The sequence below is a fragment of the Pocillopora verrucosa genome, chromosome 4, assembly GCF_036669915.1.
Source record: "Pocillopora verrucosa isolate sample1 chromosome 4, ASM3666991v2, whole genome shotgun sequence".
NCBI lineage: Eukaryota > Metazoa > Cnidaria > Anthozoa > Scleractinia > Pocilloporidae > Pocillopora > Pocillopora verrucosa.
Window position 1 is genome coordinate 26,397,188 of NC_089315.1, and position 16,918 is coordinate 26,414,105.

The following is a 16,918-nucleotide window of genomic DNA, read 5'->3' on the forward strand; positions in this document are numbered from 1 at the left end:
TAATGAGAAATACACAAGCTTCATAGTTGAGGGTTACATTTAACCTCACCACAGCTCGATTTGTTATCATTTTCTCTATTTTGATCAGTTGGCAATTCGTGATACATGGCGAGAAGTACTTCACTTTTGGAGGTGACATTTGACATGGCTTCAGCTATGCTAATTTTTTCTCACCTTGTTTTCGCAAATTCTTTTGTTTTCATTTAGAAATGCGTCGCGAGTAGTAAATCATTTCCACAAAAGGCAAAACTACAACAGGAAGTGTTTGTGTTTCAGCTTCGTGGAATTTGTCCATTGTTAATGAGCTTTTTAATAAGTTTACAGGATGAAGGAACAAAGTCTACAAATACGTTATTTGCACAGAAAAACATAAGATAGCAAAAAACCTTTATCACCACGAGAAATCCTTACAAGTTAAAATGAATTTCTTAAGGCGCAATATTAGGCAATATCTTCCGGTCTCGTAAAAAGTATTCTATTTTACAACAACATCGTTTTGTTATGTGATTTTGATTGCGATGGTGTTCCATCATCTTTCGTGATTCCAAGAGTGACAAAATTTAAAATTGCAAATTTAGGAAGCAGTAGCTCTTCAGTTACATGGAATGTGAGGGTATATTAGCATTATAAACTGAGTTGACAACGTAAATTGGCCACAGCAAAGGGTTTCAAAGCGGACGTTTCGTGCGTTAGCCCTTCGTCAGAGCGAAGGACTAACGCTCGTAACGTCGGCTTTTAAACTCTTTAAGGTGGCCAATTCACGTAATCAACTCAGTTGATAATACTAAATTACCCTGTTATGCTCTCCCACCGACGCAGCACCACAGTTTCCTTAGAATCTTACCCCTTTATTCATACGTGAAATATGAGCCCACTTCTAAAAACTTTCTATGTAACTTAAGGTCGAAGATTGGACACAAGTTTTTATATTTGTATTCGCCTGAACGGAGCTTCATTTTTTTTTTGCTTTAGAAAACATTTTAAACAAATATTAATACTTTCTGGGAAATGATAATCATGAGCACTTTCGCATGTTTTATTGACTCGATAGATTAATAAACAAATGTATAGTCTCCAGTCATGCAAAACATAACATAGCTTTGTTGTGCTTAACTTTCTGCCCACTAAGAAAATGAAGGTTAACTTTAACCATGTAGTTAGTTCTCTGAGGCGAATATATTTCAATAGTTAACCGCAAGATACCACGATATAAGTGGAATTTTTCCGCGAAAACCATTTCTTGATTTGCATAATAATGATGTTTGCTGAACTGGCTCTAGAGGAATCCTTCATTGCTGAATAATAAATTCGTTCAACTTCCGCTACTCCACTGTCTCCTTTGTTCCATATATTACATTTGAAAAGATGGTATGTTGGCTTAATCTTGTTGCTTGACTCCGTTGTTCTGGTAAACGAGAACGTTGGCAGTTACCGTGGATCTGAAAGATTTCATCTCCTGCTGCAGTTCGAATTGAGCGCCGACAATAAATGGCCTAATCAAAGGAAGTGTATCCGCACAAACAATTTGAAAGAGAAGAGCGCAAAACTACAACAAAATGAGCAACAAGTTCCTTTTCGCCTTTTATTTTATTTTACATGTAGAAAGTTTGCAAGGGAAAACTGTCAATCAGAAACCACTACGACTAAAGCCCCTCACCAAATGCACGTACGATTACGAAGTTACTGTTTACACCGCTCGAGGAGAAAAGTCCACCCATAGTGATGGTTACCAAGTTCACGCTTTGGTAAGTATGATTCATTTTCTTTAAAAGCGAGTGATCTTCCCATCTAATATTCTCTAATCCCTATTTCATCTACGACCAGCGTTACAAAATGTTAAAATTTTCTTCACCCTCCATGTTGGTTACGTGTCACATCTCCGCTTAGTATATTTGTTGTGGATAGTTCAAATCCAGTAGTTATGCTAAATTGTGTGGAGGAGCAAAGTATTTTTCATCCTAATTGTGTTTTTTTGGTACCCTGCATATTTTATACTAAAAATATCTGAAAAGATCCTTCCCTTGCGTTGCCACAGTAATATTGCTAGGTTGTCTTTTTAAGGAGTAATGTTACCTCTTCTGAACTACCCTAGCTCCATGTCGACTTGGGTGTCTTTGGGTATTCATATGTTTACGCTAATTAATGTTGAGTCAATCGTGTTAAAGTCTTACTTCACTCGGGAATGCAGCTATATAGATGAATGGCCTTTTGACGAAATGTGTGAAAATTTCCTTTTTTGCGTTTAAGAACGATCGAGAGCACTAAATTCCAATAATTTCCTTCTTAAACACCCAAAAGAAACTAAGAACTCGAAAGGCTAGAGACAAGTAAAAACGCTTTTGCATGCCGATCTTTAAATCTTAAAATGTGCATCCCAGGTTTTAACTTTTACATGGAAAAGCGGCATTCCAATTCATGGTATTTAACTTACCACTATGATATATAAATGGTACATAGAGTGTCAGCGCTAAATAAAAAACAGGTGAATCGACTTTTAGATCTACGTGTTTAAGCACGTCTGTTAGCATCCGCAGACAATTCCATCACGTACTTAAACACACTCTCTAAGTCGATCGATCAACCTCGCGTTAAATGTAAATTTAGAGCCTTCGGACTATACCTCTTATTGAAATAGTCGACTTTTTGCAGATTTCGATCTTGATCTAGAGAGCAAGTAGCAGAATCTGCCATATATTTATTATAGTCACATTCCATTCTTTCTAAGAGATGCCTGACCTGTTACAATTACATTAGAACTTTCAACTTCAAAACAGCCTAACAAGGGATAAAACACCAACTCACACTTACAGGAAACAAATGTTTGTGGACAAATTCTCTTTTTGAGTCTCTGAAAGTGCATTTTTGAATATATGTAAATTATATTTGAAAAAAATTAGCGGAAAAGTTAGTCTAGTTTGCCACGGATTGTGGTTACGCACTCTCGCGTGAATTCCAAGGAACTCGCTTGAAGCAATTGATACGAAATCTATTTTAAGCAAATTTCTGTTCTTGTCGAAACATGCACTGCATTAATTAGCAAGAAAAATAAACACATACCTCCAGGACACATTGCTCTTGGAAGCCTGCTTTGTATCTCATACTTTCGAAAATTAATAATCGTAGAAAATTTTCTTCAAGAAAAAGGGTTTTCACGCAGATATGACGATGTACATCTTTAAAAGTTATGGTTTATTCGACTCTGATCACATATGCTTATGAGTTGTATTGTGTGGTTGGGTCTTACAGCCTTCATTTTCTTACCTCATTATTTCTAATACTTATTTAAGGCGAATGCTGTTAAAAGATTCATTGCGAGTCAACCTAGGCGGACGGCATGATGTTCGAAGCAAAGAGAAGGTCTTTGACTTTGGTGCCACCATGCATGCAACAAATAGGTTGAAAGTACAAGAGGTTGTGGTATCGTAGATTGGAATTAAAGCTGCGTGTACGCCAGCAAGAATTTTCTTGACAAGTTTAGGAGCCAGTTTCAGCGGGAGTGTAGATAAAAAAAAATGGACCTTAATTGGCCCGACCCGTAGCAAATAGCCGGTTTATTTAAGAAAGACGGAGAATTGTTGAGGGCGAAAATTTGCAGATGTTTACACATTCACGAGGACAAAAGTTAGTGAAAAAATTATATTCTAACAAGCTTTTCTTCACAAGTGCGCTGAAAAAGAAGGTTTTAGACTTTGAGCCAAACTTGTTTTTATTACTGACTCACTTATGCTTTCTGAACATGAACATGTAAAGAAAGAGAAATATCTGGAAGAAATGATGGCTACATCGTGCTTTCCGGGAAAAGTATACAAACATGTATGATTAGAAGGTGAAAACAAAACTATAATAGGAAATTTAATCAGTCATTAAAAGTCAATCTCCATAATAGCTATAGCTAATGTTTACTTCGGTGGCTCTTCACATGAAGCAATGTTTTCGCTTAGGTCGACTTAACACCAGCTTCATATGCCCTCAATGGGAGACAGCACTCGTACCTGATCAAGCTCGACGTGCGGGAACCCCGCGTAAAACGTGTACATCGAGGGCGTGTTCCTGCTAGCCACCCTGTCAACGAAGAGTTTGAAGAGCAGCTCTCAAAGCCATTTTACTTCCAGCAGGAAGATCATGGTCCCATTAATGGCGTCTTTTTTCCAAAGAAGTCTGAGTCACCTGAAATTGCAGCCTTCAAGAAAGGTAGGGAGCAGTGAGACACAGTATGTTACCAGATTTTGCAACGGTATTAGTTTTTCAGACATAATTTTTGACAGGATAACTACAATCGCACTTGTATTTTGTAATAATTTCAAAGCCTTTTCGATTAACAGAGAAAGGGCTCAAGATATCCATGGTGATAAGCCACTTTCCAGCCATATTTGCATGTAAATGATTGTGGCTGAACGGAAACTTAAGAAAGAGATTCAATTTGTTACCTTTTCATATATATCTGTCCAAAATGAGATTTAAAAGAAACAAAAAGCAAAAGAAAACAAGTGTTTACTCAAAGTGCACAGATTTTCCTTTTTTACTTGGAGACTTATTTGGCAAGGAAGAGTGCTCAACTGATTATTATACGTTCTTCATAAGCCCAAAAATGTATGTTTTTATGAGTTTTCTTTAGTTCATGCTATACAAGAACTCAGTTTAACAAGAGGGGAATAGTAGTTCGGCCCAGTTGCATGCTATTCTCCTCCCATTACCCATTGTTTGATCACAGGTATTGCAGGCGCATTTCAGCTTAATCTAAAAGAAGTGCATAGATCCAACATCTATGAAGTGCAAGAACACGATGATTCTGGAATCTTTCGAACAAAGTACAGGGTTATTTCAGCCAACGATACACACGCTCATCTTCATCGCTCCTGGACGAACCAAGATTATCAAGTATTTGCAGACGGTACTCCGGACAAAGCACACAGGGTGCAGTCTCAACACAACACGCATATTCATGTGAAAGACGGAAAGGTAGAAAGAGTTCACCGAACTAATAAAGCTTTTTTTAGACCTTCCAATGGTCATCCTAGAGCAGACAATTTCGAGGGTTTTAAAGGCCAAGAGCAAGACATTGAAATGTCCACAAAGGGATTTAGCAAACTGACGTTAAGATCTTGTCTAGGACCTGAACACCATCGTTCCAAACGCTCGGCATCAGAGGAACCGCATGTGAAGATAGCTCGTACTCTCAACAAAGACAATCTTTTGTTTACTGATACTGGGAAGATAAACTGGTCCAAGATCGGTGGAGAGAAGAAAAAGTCGAGACCTTTCTATGAAGTGTTGCGCTGTTTCACCGACAAAAGCATGAAGGAGCGTCAAATTGCTGATTGCTCTAATGAGATGCATCGCATGGTTCGCAAGGACAAAGAAACTTTCCGAATAATTAACAGACTTGTTCGGGAACGGAGTCACCAAAACATCACGTCGTGGGCAATATATATAGCAACGCTTGCCGGACACGGAAACTATCACGCCCAAAACACTTTGGCGGAAGCCGTTAAGGAAAATTACCCTCGAATCCTAAGCAAAGAAGAATACGAAACACTTCTGATTGGAATATTCTACTTACCAGAAGGTCCACTTCACTCACAACTTTTCGATGCCTTATTGAATCTTGCATTAAGAGAAGAGAAAGGAGACGAAGTTACATCAACGGCGATGCTTGTCCTAGCCGGACTAGCTGAAAGAGCAAAGAGATCGGGATACAACGAGACTTTATGTGACAGAGTCGCCGAGATGATCCACAGCAGGTACAAAAACAGATCAACACTGTTTCATACCGACAGCTTGGACTACGAAACACAGCTGAGAGACCACATCTGGGCCTTTGGAAATCTTGGTCATCCTTCCGGACTTCCCGTCATCTTGAGACATATTAATCACGAGAATTCTGGTATTCGATCAGCGGTGATCTCAGCGATGCGAAAACTTCCTATGGAAGACACGAATCAACACTTGATGCAAGCGCTATACGTCGATGAACATCCTGAAGTAAAAGCTGCAGTTGTTGATATTTTGGTTGAGCGTCGCCACAATTTAAGCAATTCAGTGGTACAGGGGCTGGAACGTGCGTTATGGCAAGCCGCAGAAGGTGAGACTCTGGATTCTTCGATTATTCAACTTATTGAAAACTACGGGGATCACCCTAAAGCAGTTCATTTAAGGAAAAGACGAAGAGAAATTCATCGCCAAAAACGTGCTCTCTTCCAATTCCTTCGTCCAAGAGAGTTTGCTCTTGGCCCTTCAAAGCGATGGTTGAAGACCTATGGTGGTGAGTGGCTGGGAGCCGAATCAGTCATACAGTTCATTAATCAAGTAAAGCTAAGAATTGGCATTTTTGGTGGAAAATTTGAGGTGAATCTTGACAACCAAGCTTATATTCAAGCTCACATTCTCAAGTTTGGATTTGACGTCGTGCGAGGTAAAGCTACTTTCAAGACTTCTGCCAGTTTCAAGAATGATTTCCCGAAAGACCTCATCCACGTCATTGCTGATACTGGCGACAGTCTCCTTAGGCAGTTTGATAGTATTACGAGCGTGATTGCTGAACAGATAAACCAGTTTATCAGCAAGCTTGCTGGTTATTTACCGTTGCAAATAGACAAATTTAAGGAGTTCGTCAGCAAGCTCGTTCAATTTGTGCAGAACCTGGTGCAGCCTTTACGACCGATTAATCTGATCGGAAAAATCATAAAGTTTACCAAAGATGTTCTAAGCCGCCTTAAGGACTGGAAGTGGCTAAGAGACATGATAAAGAAAATACAGCAAAGTCTCGGAAGGCTGACTGCTATAGACTACGTTTTTCAAAAAGTTATTTCATCTCTGGACAACATCCTCAGCATTTTGGGTAAAATAACCAACTATTTGCCTCATAAACTGCCGGGAAATTTCAATATCAAGACACTCCTGGACATTCTTCGCTCGGTCTCTGTCGACCTGCATTTTGAAAAAATCAAAGAGTATTTCAATTCCTTAGGGATGTCTGTTCCTGGCGGTTTCAATTTCCAGCTTCCGTTCAAGTTCTCCATCCACCTTTCGCTTCCTCTGGAAACACTTCAGCAAACTTCCTTAAATCTTTTACAGTTTGCCAATCGTTTCCTGGATATGTCTTCTTTGCTTGATTTTCTCCAAAGCATTAGATTCCCAAGGTTACAGTTACCAGACATGAACCAACGATTCCCTTCTTTTAATTTGAGTGGTTTTAACTTTGGTCTGCGTTTTGATTGGCGAATCAGCCTTAAGTTCAAGCTCAATCTGAAATCAATGGGCTTCCAGAACTTTATCACTATTTTAGAGAAACTTGGAGCCTTTCTAGTACAGTTCAAACTCTCAGGTTTTGATCTCGAAAAGTTTTTTGAAGAAATACTGCCTGGCAAGAACTTCGATCTTGGAACACTTTTTAAAGAAATTTTGGGCGGAAACTCCAACTCTAATTCTTCAAATTCGGCTGCAGCTCTGCAAGAATTCCTAGAGAGTCTTTTTGAACTACTTGACGTTCAATATGGAAATGTGTTAGCAATAGCTGACATCACAGATTTCTTTCAGGAGCTTGGGCCGGCAGTGGAGCAGTTCACGAAGAAAAACGTGCAGCGTATATGTGGAGTGTATAAATTGGCTTTGAATTCATCACAGGAATTTAGAGAGTTTGGAGTAAACGTTGAGCAGAAAGGAATTCAGGTGCTTCGGCTAGTGGAGAATACCACCCAGAGTGCACTAACGGAACTACTAAACTTTACTGTCCTTGTAGATTCTCTAATAGACGAAATTCAGCGCAACTTTACCACAGCTGCAAAAGGATTCGTTTTAGACTCACTGCAAGAGCTCACAGGCAAACTGAAAGATATTCGGAATCTTGCAGATGATATAGTGGACTTTGCCAACGGGACAGCCTCGCAAGTCAATGGTGCATGCACCAAAGCTACAAATTTCTCCACTGACATAATAGATAAAGTACAAGAAAACGCTCGTGAAGCACTCATGGAGTTAGGATCGTTCATTGGACCTGTCGCCACTAACATAAAGGCGGTTGGAGGACAATTAAAATCCGCCGTGTCTAATATCGAGACGTGGCATGCAGAGAATATGGCAGCTCGTGTCGGGAAGGTTTCTCGTGTTGCCCAGATAATATCAGATTTCCTTTCAATTCTTAATACAAAGAAAGGGTTTCTCAAATCCGTCCGTGAAATAGCTATGAAAATCAACGAGGCCCTAGCGCATCTCCGGAATCTTCCAGAGTACGCGACTAAAGCAAGGAAAACAGTAGATGATATACTTAACTTTGCAGACAGAGCTCACGACTACGAAAAAGAGATCAAGAAGCTTGATATCAGAAAGCAGTTTGGACTTGACTTTGATCAGCGAATAAGAGATGTCTGCAACAAGTTTAAGACCATCGCTGCTGAGACGCTCGATAAGTTTGGAAACTATGACATTGTCAAAGAAGTTGATACGTTTTTCAACAGAGAGGCTGATAAGCTCATCAGCAAAGCCATGTCAAAGTTTCTTATAATTAAAGAACCGATTGACGAGATGCAAGACGAATTACGAAATATCAAAGCCATGGTACGTGAAGTGATGGGTGTCTTAATTGAGCTTAAGCCTTTCACCAACAATTTTTCGCCTATTCTAGAGACGGCAGGTAAACTACCCGACTGCAAGCAGATCAAGAAAATACTCGTAGAGAGCACCAAACCATGCGTCCGCAAAGCTTTTGGGGTTGGGAGATACGTCATCGATCAGTATAAGGACTTCAAGAAGGAAGTGAGAGTTCTATATGACATGGTTCCGGCTACATGGAAGAACTTCAAAATACAGAAGTGTATCAAGGGTGGAGGTTGTATTTCCGAAGCTTTTATCGATCAAGCTAGAACCATCAAAGATAGGGTTGATGTGCTTAAAGATAAGTTTAAAGAAGCGAGTGGATACACTGACCTGCTTGAAACTTGCAAACAAGGGGTTGATAACATCACAGCTGTTATCGACACGGTGAAACTATTAGCGGAGCAAGTCCGGAATTTCTCCCTTAAAGATGATGTTCAAAGAGTAAAGGCGGTTTTCCAAAAGATCACTGGCCGAAAGGCTGAGAACAAAGAGGGGAGTGGCATTCAAAAGCGCTCCGTAAGAGAAGTAAAAGGACGAATCGAAAGAATTGTGGACTATATACAGAAGGCAAGGGAAACTAAGAAGAAAATGCAAGACTTTCTCGAAAACACATTCAAAGCAATGAGAAATGTTTACGATGATGCTGTTCTAGAACATATCGAAGCCGTTGAAGATGTGCGTTCCAAACTTAAACTATCATACGAACTGTGGAAAAAGACAAAGAATATCAACCACGTCCTGGGAGGACTAGGTACTGTTACCCAAGGTGCGTTACAATATGCTGATAGCTTAATAGGTGTAACAAGTTCAGTCTCGAGCCCAATCATCGACCTCTTATCTGAAACAGGAGAACTCAGTGATGTCGTGAAGCCCTTTCTTGACAAATATGCCACCAAATTCACTGATACTGTAACAAAAGTCAACAACTTTATGGACAAGGTCACAGACTTTCTTAACAAGCTACAGCTGCGACAGAGAGGATTAGACCCCAGGGCCTACAAACCGTGGGAACAAATACCCTATTGTTCGGAGGAAGTTTGTGTACGATCAATCCAACGATCGTCATCACTTTATCTAAAGACCATTTTCACTTGGAAGTTCCCACATCTAGATGACCTTTCCTCCATGGACAAGAGTGGGCGTTGGCTGATCCCAGGTTTGTTTGATGACTATAAAGTAGAGGGAATTTCAAGGCTATCCCAAAGCGAGGTTATTTTGGGTATGCATGGAGTCTCTAGCAACAAAGGGAAAGCATCACTTTTAGTGGTAACCAACTTTGGTTATGGAGTTAAAAAGATAATTCAACTTGGTAGTCAAGGAAGCCCTCTGGTTGTAAAAATAGGAGGAGTGGCTATTGCTCGAGACTATATCTGGATCAGTGACAGCGCTTCAAACAAAATTTATTCCGTAAAGAAATCTAGTGTGACCAGTTCGTTCCGGTCACCAAAGCCATCTTGGGTTGGTTTGTCCAAATCTGCATCAGTTGAAGGTACTGCAACTTCTCTTTCTTACGATGAGCCATCCAATGTCCTTTGGGTAACAGACGGGAAAGGTGGAAAGGCCTACGGCTATAAGCTATCTGCTGATGGGGATCTGTCTCCTTCTGGCTTGACACCCGACAGAGTAATCATCATCGGAGCAAACGCACAAGGCATGGCTATCGTCAGACAGTTCAGTACCGAGTATGTTTGCATCTCGAAATGTGCCATGATTTCTGGTTTCCAATGTAAGCTCGAGTTCCATGACATCAGTAATGGTGATGAGACTGGAGAAGCCACGCTCTCTAGAGTCGTCAGAACCCCTTCGGGCTTAGAGTCGGTCTGCAGAGTTGACAGTGAAGTAATCGCAGTGGTGTTCTCAAGTGGTACTTATGCTGAGAAAGATAATGTAGAGCTTATAGGCGGAGACTTTGAAGAAAGATATTTCTATCTCAGACTTCCGATTTTGAAAATGACTTTTGGAATCCAAGAGAACTGCCTGTTCTTTGCGGTTATGAAGGACTACATTCTGCGACCGCGGAGGTTGGTTCCATTCGGAGACATGATTTGCGGAACTACACGAAAGCGAAGCACCTCCCAAGAGCTATTGGAGTCTGATGTTTATTCGGAGCAACTAGAAGAAGATCATAAGAGCAATAGGAGAATGCGCAGGCAAGCCTCAGATCTCGGATCGTGTATGACCTTGTTCCGTGGAAATGTTCTTAGGGGATATCAGCAATTCCTCCCTGAATATTCACAAATCATAGTTGTGTTTGGCATACCAGTAAAACTGTTTGCTGGTGCTGGTGGCTATTATAGTGTAGACTTTCAAGGACAAGTTTGTTTAAAGGACAAGGTTTTTCGTCTTGGTCTCATGCCCGGAGCTTGGATCTCTGTCTACGCTGGTGCCGCTTTATCACTCTTTGTTGTAGAAGCTGGAATTACAATTGAGGCAAGACTTTTGGAGACCCACTTTATACCAGACCTGTTTATCAGGATTGATAAGTGGCCATTGAAAGCGTGCATCGAGCTAAAGATGCGAATGACACCGCTTCGCATTAGAGTTTGGCTTTGGTATAGATTCCGTCTCTGCTTCCGGTTAAGGTGCTGGTTATTTGGCTGTAGTATAAACAACGGATGGTGTGGAAAAAATACCATCTGGGAGTGGTGGTGGTCAGCGAGAATGATTGACCAGACGCTCTTTACAAATTGTCACCAAGATGTTGACACGACGCCACCTATCGCTGGGGAATGTACGGCAAGGCAAGCTGCTGACAAAATATATTTCGTACAGTGGCATGGATTCTCCGAAGATACTAAAATCAGCAATTACCACGTTAGGATAGGATCCATTCAGGGTTCTGGCGATGACTACTCTGCATCGGTGGGAACATCTTTAAGCATAGTTGTCAATGATCTTCCAATAATGCACGGACGAGATGTGTATGTCAGCGTATTGGCGACAAATGACGTGGGGCGTGATAGTAAGTTGGTTAACTGCCCTAAATTTACGGCGAGACGTAAGAGTCCTCAGATTCGGTATGTCTACGATGGTGTCAATGAACGCCAAGATGTGGATTATCAGTCAGATACATACACTTTAGGTATGAATTTTGCCTTTAGGAGCAATATAAAGAATATCGCATACATAAAATGGGGAGTATCGTCCTCTACCAACTGCACGTTTGACGAAGCTGAAGCAGATATCGTTCCCTTGACCACTCTCGGTGACTCAACTATTATCCAGACTTCTGGCCTGAATTTGAATCACGGAAAAAAATATTTCACACGCCTTTATGCGATGGATTTGTTAGGATTAAAAGCAGTCATGTGCAGCGATGGTATCGTGATTGACACAACTCCACCTTTTCCTGGACATTTTCAAGATGGTGCTGGCGAGAGCGATGTGATGTTTATCCCATCACTGAAGCGCATCCGTGGTAAGTTCGACCCTTTCAAAGATCCCGAGAGCCCTATGGTGAGATATGAGTGGAGAATTTTGAGAAATAACACCAATAAAGATGTTACGTCATTTGTGAATATTGCACTCACTCAACAGACACCCTTCATGGATGGCCTTTCTCTTGAGGCTGGTTTAGCTTACAAACTAGTACTCCGTGGAACAAACGCAGCAGGACTTCAAACGATTATTGAGACAAATGGGTTTGTGCCAGATAATACACCGCCGCATTGCGAAGAGACTGCTATTGACGTAACGAACGATGAAGATTTCTTTGATGTCGACTTTGTTAGAAAATTAAGCAGTATTCAAGCAAAATGGAAATGTGTTGATCGGGAAAGTGGCATTCGCGCACAACTGGTGGGAGTTGGTACTTATCCAGGAGGAGATGACGTGAGAGCATTTGAAGATGTCAACTTTGTTACCCACAAAGTCATCCAAGGTGGAATGCTTTTTGCGAGTGTCTCTGATGTCAACATTCTTCCGCGAGTTAGATATCACGTCACCATAAAGATCATAAATGGAGCTAACCTTAAGAAAACTATTTGGTCTGATGGCATTATTATTGACAATACACCGCCCTCAGTCGCCTCACAATACATTAAAGACGGCTTTGAGGGGAAGGATAAGAATTACACCAGCGAAAGATACACCTTCAGTGCGCACTGGGAACAAGCATTTGCAGATTCAGAGAGTGGCCTGATTGAGTACCGCGTTGCTTTAGGGACTAGCCCTGGATTCAATGACGTTCAGAATTTTAAGACAATTGGCTACCAAACCGGAGTGACCATTTCAGGTCTTTTCCTAAGCAGTGGTCAGCGTTATTTTGTTACAGTTGTTGCCTGCAACGGGGTTGGTATGTGTATTAATGGCAGTAGTAACGGAGCCATTGTAGACTTTGTTCCTCCGCACACTGGAAAAGTAATCACTGGATCAACTGGTCCTCCACTTTTGTACCAGTGGATGACTAAATCAGTATGGGCAAGATGGAATTGGTGTTTAGTGGATGAGAACAGAGTATCTGGACCACTCGATCCTAATCAGTGTAGAAACGACAGCTTCTATGATGTACATAGTGGCGTAGCGGGTTTCGCTATTTCAGTGGCCTCTTTGAAGAATGATGACCTATTAGTAGCGCTTAAGACGGCTGGACGGGTTAGGGTTACTGGGCGTAACATTGACCTCGAAGATGGAGTTTACTCAGTTGTAATCGAGGCAAAAGATAAAGCAGGTGTTGTTGCTCGTGGTTTGTCAAATACATTCATCGTTGATAGTACTCCCCCACTAGTTACGTATGTTCAACACGGACATTTCGGCGAAACACTGTCAGCTATCAGGAAGTTACGCATTACTTTCAGAGCTTACTTTGAAATTGAGGATGATTTATCAAAAGTTGCGAAGTACAAAGTGGGAGTAGGAAGTTATCCTGGGACTGATGACGTCATGAAATTTCAGTCAATTCTATTAAGTACACCAGCTTCTTCACTGCAAGTCAACTGGACAGCGTTAAACTCGTTTTCCGTGGAAAACAACCGACGTTATTTCATTACCATTTGGGCCATCAACAATGCTGGACTGTTTAGCATCAAATCCTCGCCCCCTCTACTCTCTGACCAAGAACCCCCAAAGGGTGGAATCGTCCTAGACGGATGGGGCTCAGCTGATGCCCAGTATCAAAGCTACTTGACCCTTTTCCGTGCCCATTGGTATGGCTTTACTGACTTCTCTGGTGTTGAAACAGTACTATTAGGTTTATCGTGCAAGGCAGACTCAATCAGCTGCGATGTGAGAAAGGAAGAAATTGTTCCATCCAATACCAATTACTATCTGTTATTCGGGCTGAATTTGACTTCTGGTCACAAATACCACGCATGTCTCAAGATGATAGACAGGGCTGGGAATCAAGCGCTTTTCCATTCTAATGGTGTGATTGTGGATAGCACTCCTCCCCTTCCAGGCTTTGTGACCGATGGAAGACCTGGAGCGGAAATTGACCAACAAATCGAGAGTTCAGTTCTTCGAGCTTCATGGTTTAACTTTACTGAACAAGAAACAAGAATATTAACTTATCAGCTGGCATTCGGCACGTCTCCTGAAGCCCAAGATGTGCAACAATTTACAGATGTAGGGCTCGTAAACACAGCTTCAAGCTCTAGATTACAAATTTCAGAGTTGGCAAGTGGCAGTCGTTATTATGCGACAGTGATTGCACTCAATCTGCTCGGTATGCCCAGTAAGATGGTTTCTTCCAGAGGTGTTTTGGTCGATTTCACACCTCCCGTTTTCTCAAAGCCTGTTCTCGATGGTGACAATCCAAATCAAGACTTAGGTTTCACCACTGGAGGTTCCTTGGCTGCCACATGGACCTGCGATGATCCAGAAACATCGTTAGCGTCCATAGAGATTGCTTTTGGGTTACAGCCTGGAGAGGTCGATTTTATGAACTTCACAAGCTTGCCGATTCACAAAACATCGTTTACAGTAGCGGGCAATCTTCAACTGGGATATCGTTACTTTGCAACAGTAAAATGCACAAACAATGTGGGTCTTAGAGCCATTGCTGTTTCAAAAGGCGTTGTCTTTGATGACACTCCTCCAGATTTAATTTATGTCCAAGATGGGGAATACCAATACTCTACAAGAAACTTGACAGTAAAATTCAAATTTGCTGACGCGGAGAGTGGTGTAAAAGAATATGCAGTGAAAGTATTCAGCTCAGTCGACGACGGTTACGGGTCCTTTAGTTTCAACGGCAATGTTTCTATGGCGGCTTTGATTTTGGCCAAAGATCTTGATAGTGAGAGAAGGTATTTTGTCAATGTGACAGCAGTGAACGGTGTTGGGTTGGAAACTACCGTGAAATCAGACGGATTTACCGTTGATATTTCACCTCCAGTGTGCCTACATGTATGGGATGGTCAGAGAGATCTTCAGCAGGACTTAAAATACGCTCCAAGCTCAAGCAAACTAAGTATTTCGTGGGTGTGCTATGATAATGAATCTCCCATACTTCGATATCGTTTCGCAGTTAAAAGCTTGCGCACAAGCGAATACGTTATTCCTTTTTATGCTTTGAAGACACCCGTAAACTCCACAGGGTCTGTAATAATAACGGGAGGAGGTCAAATTTCAACAGGATTTCAAGAAGGGGAAACGTACGCCGGTGGTATTGAGGTTCTTAACGCTGTCGGCCTGTCCTCAGTACATTGGACGGATGGTGTTATCATTGATAGCTCCCCACCTGAAGTGAACGACTTGAAATTAACATATGACCCAAATAATGATTCTGTGAGCGCTTCATGGGCTGCGAAGGATGACCAAAGTGGACTCGAGTTTGTCGCATGGGGATTGGGAACTAATCCAGAGAATAACGACATAAGAAACTTTTCAAAAGTGCCAATATCCATGTCGACCGTTTTGATTTCCGATATCCCTTCGTTATTCGGTTCGACGTACTTCTTGCGGCTCCTTGCTGTAAATAAAGCCGGCTTATCTAGTGAGACGGCATCAAATGGCGTCGTAATCGACAGAACCGCGCCGAACCCTGGCGTTGTGGTTGCTCAGTATGTTTTTCCGAGCAAATATGATCGGAACAAGAATGAAGTACCAGGATCATTGATGGTGGTAAGTTGGACAGGCTTTACAGATCCTGAGAGTGGTATTAGACAGACCAGCTGGGCCGTTGGTGAAGATCTTCTCTCGCTTAAATTAAGTAGCGGTAATTTTTATACCGAGATAATCGCAGACGACTCAGTGGGCGGAGTGGTAATCAATAATCAAACTCTCGTCGAAAACAAGACTTACTTCGTCTGCATTCGAGTCAGAAATGGCGTTGGACTTCAAAGAACTGATTGCTCGTCTGGATTGTTTGTCATACTTGGAAAGTTTTCTGCTGGAGTCGTGAGCGATGGCCCAGTAATTTCAGCGAAAGATATTGACTTCCAACTAGATGACAAAGCAATTTGGGCGCACTGGAGTGGCTTCAAGGATCCAGCATTTGGTATCTTCAGGTATGATTGGTGCATTAGGGATCAACCGCCTAACCCCTCTGGTCCTGATTTTTGTAAGTGGCCATTCTTGGAGTCATATCATCTGAAAACGTCCACTAACAACTTCCACAACCTGACACTCGAACACGGCAAGAAATACTATGTCACAGTCAGAGCTGAGAATAACAGAGGAGAGCAAGTCAGTGCTTCATCGGATGGTGTTGTCGTTGATCGAACGCCTCCAGTAGGAAAGTCACTCCAAATATCCCCCACAACTGGAAAAGGAACTATGTATGTGAACACACCTTCTGCCCCTGTAGTCACGTGGTCCATAGACGATCTTGAAAGCGGTATAAACCATTTTCTTGTCGGAGTAGGTAGTTTCCATTTCCAAGACAACTTGCTAGGTTTTAAACGTGTAGACAGCCTTAGTCGCTCCATCGACTTGGACCAACTTAATTTTACTCTACACCAAGGACTTGTGTTTCACGTAACAGTTATTGGAGTCAACATGCTTGGCCTGAAAACCACTCTGACATCACAGCAAGTTGTAGTGGACTGGACGCCACCACAACCTGGTCTTGTAATTGATGGTAATCTAACCTCCACGGGTAGCCAAGAATTCTTCGACATAGATTATCAGCGCGAAAATGGGGTACTGTCTGCTCACTGGAAGGGATTTCAAGATACTGAGAGCAGTGTTGCTGAATACAATTGGTGTGTTGGAACGACGCAAGGTATGCAACTGACTATTTATATTCTTAAAACTACTTTGTATTCAAAGGGATCTCGCCAAAATAGGGCGATATTGGGATCCGTGAAGTTTAATTCAACATTCCTGCATTATCGTGGATATGAAAGAAACCACGTTTCTTTCTGTTCCAGCGTTCGGTATGAAT

The 16,918-nt window shown here is 41.6% G+C and overlaps 1 protein-coding gene across 1 annotated transcript in view; it reads left to right on the plus strand.

Moving 5' to 3' along the window:
- Positions 1-1,270: 1,270 nt before the first annotated feature.
- LOC131779283 (uncharacterized) overlaps positions 1,271-16,918 on the plus strand; it is a 30,495-nt gene continuing 14,847 nt past the window's right edge. The window contains exons 1-3 of the mRNA XM_059095811.2: positions 1,271-1,745; positions 3,942-4,191; positions 4,712-16,756. Of these exons, the coding sequence (XP_058951794.2) occupies positions 1,557-1,745; positions 3,942-4,191; positions 4,712-16,756 (12,484 nt within the window). The 5' untranslated portion in view covers positions 1,271-1,556. The remainder of the gene's footprint in view (positions 1,746-3,941; positions 4,192-4,711; positions 16,757-16,918) is intronic.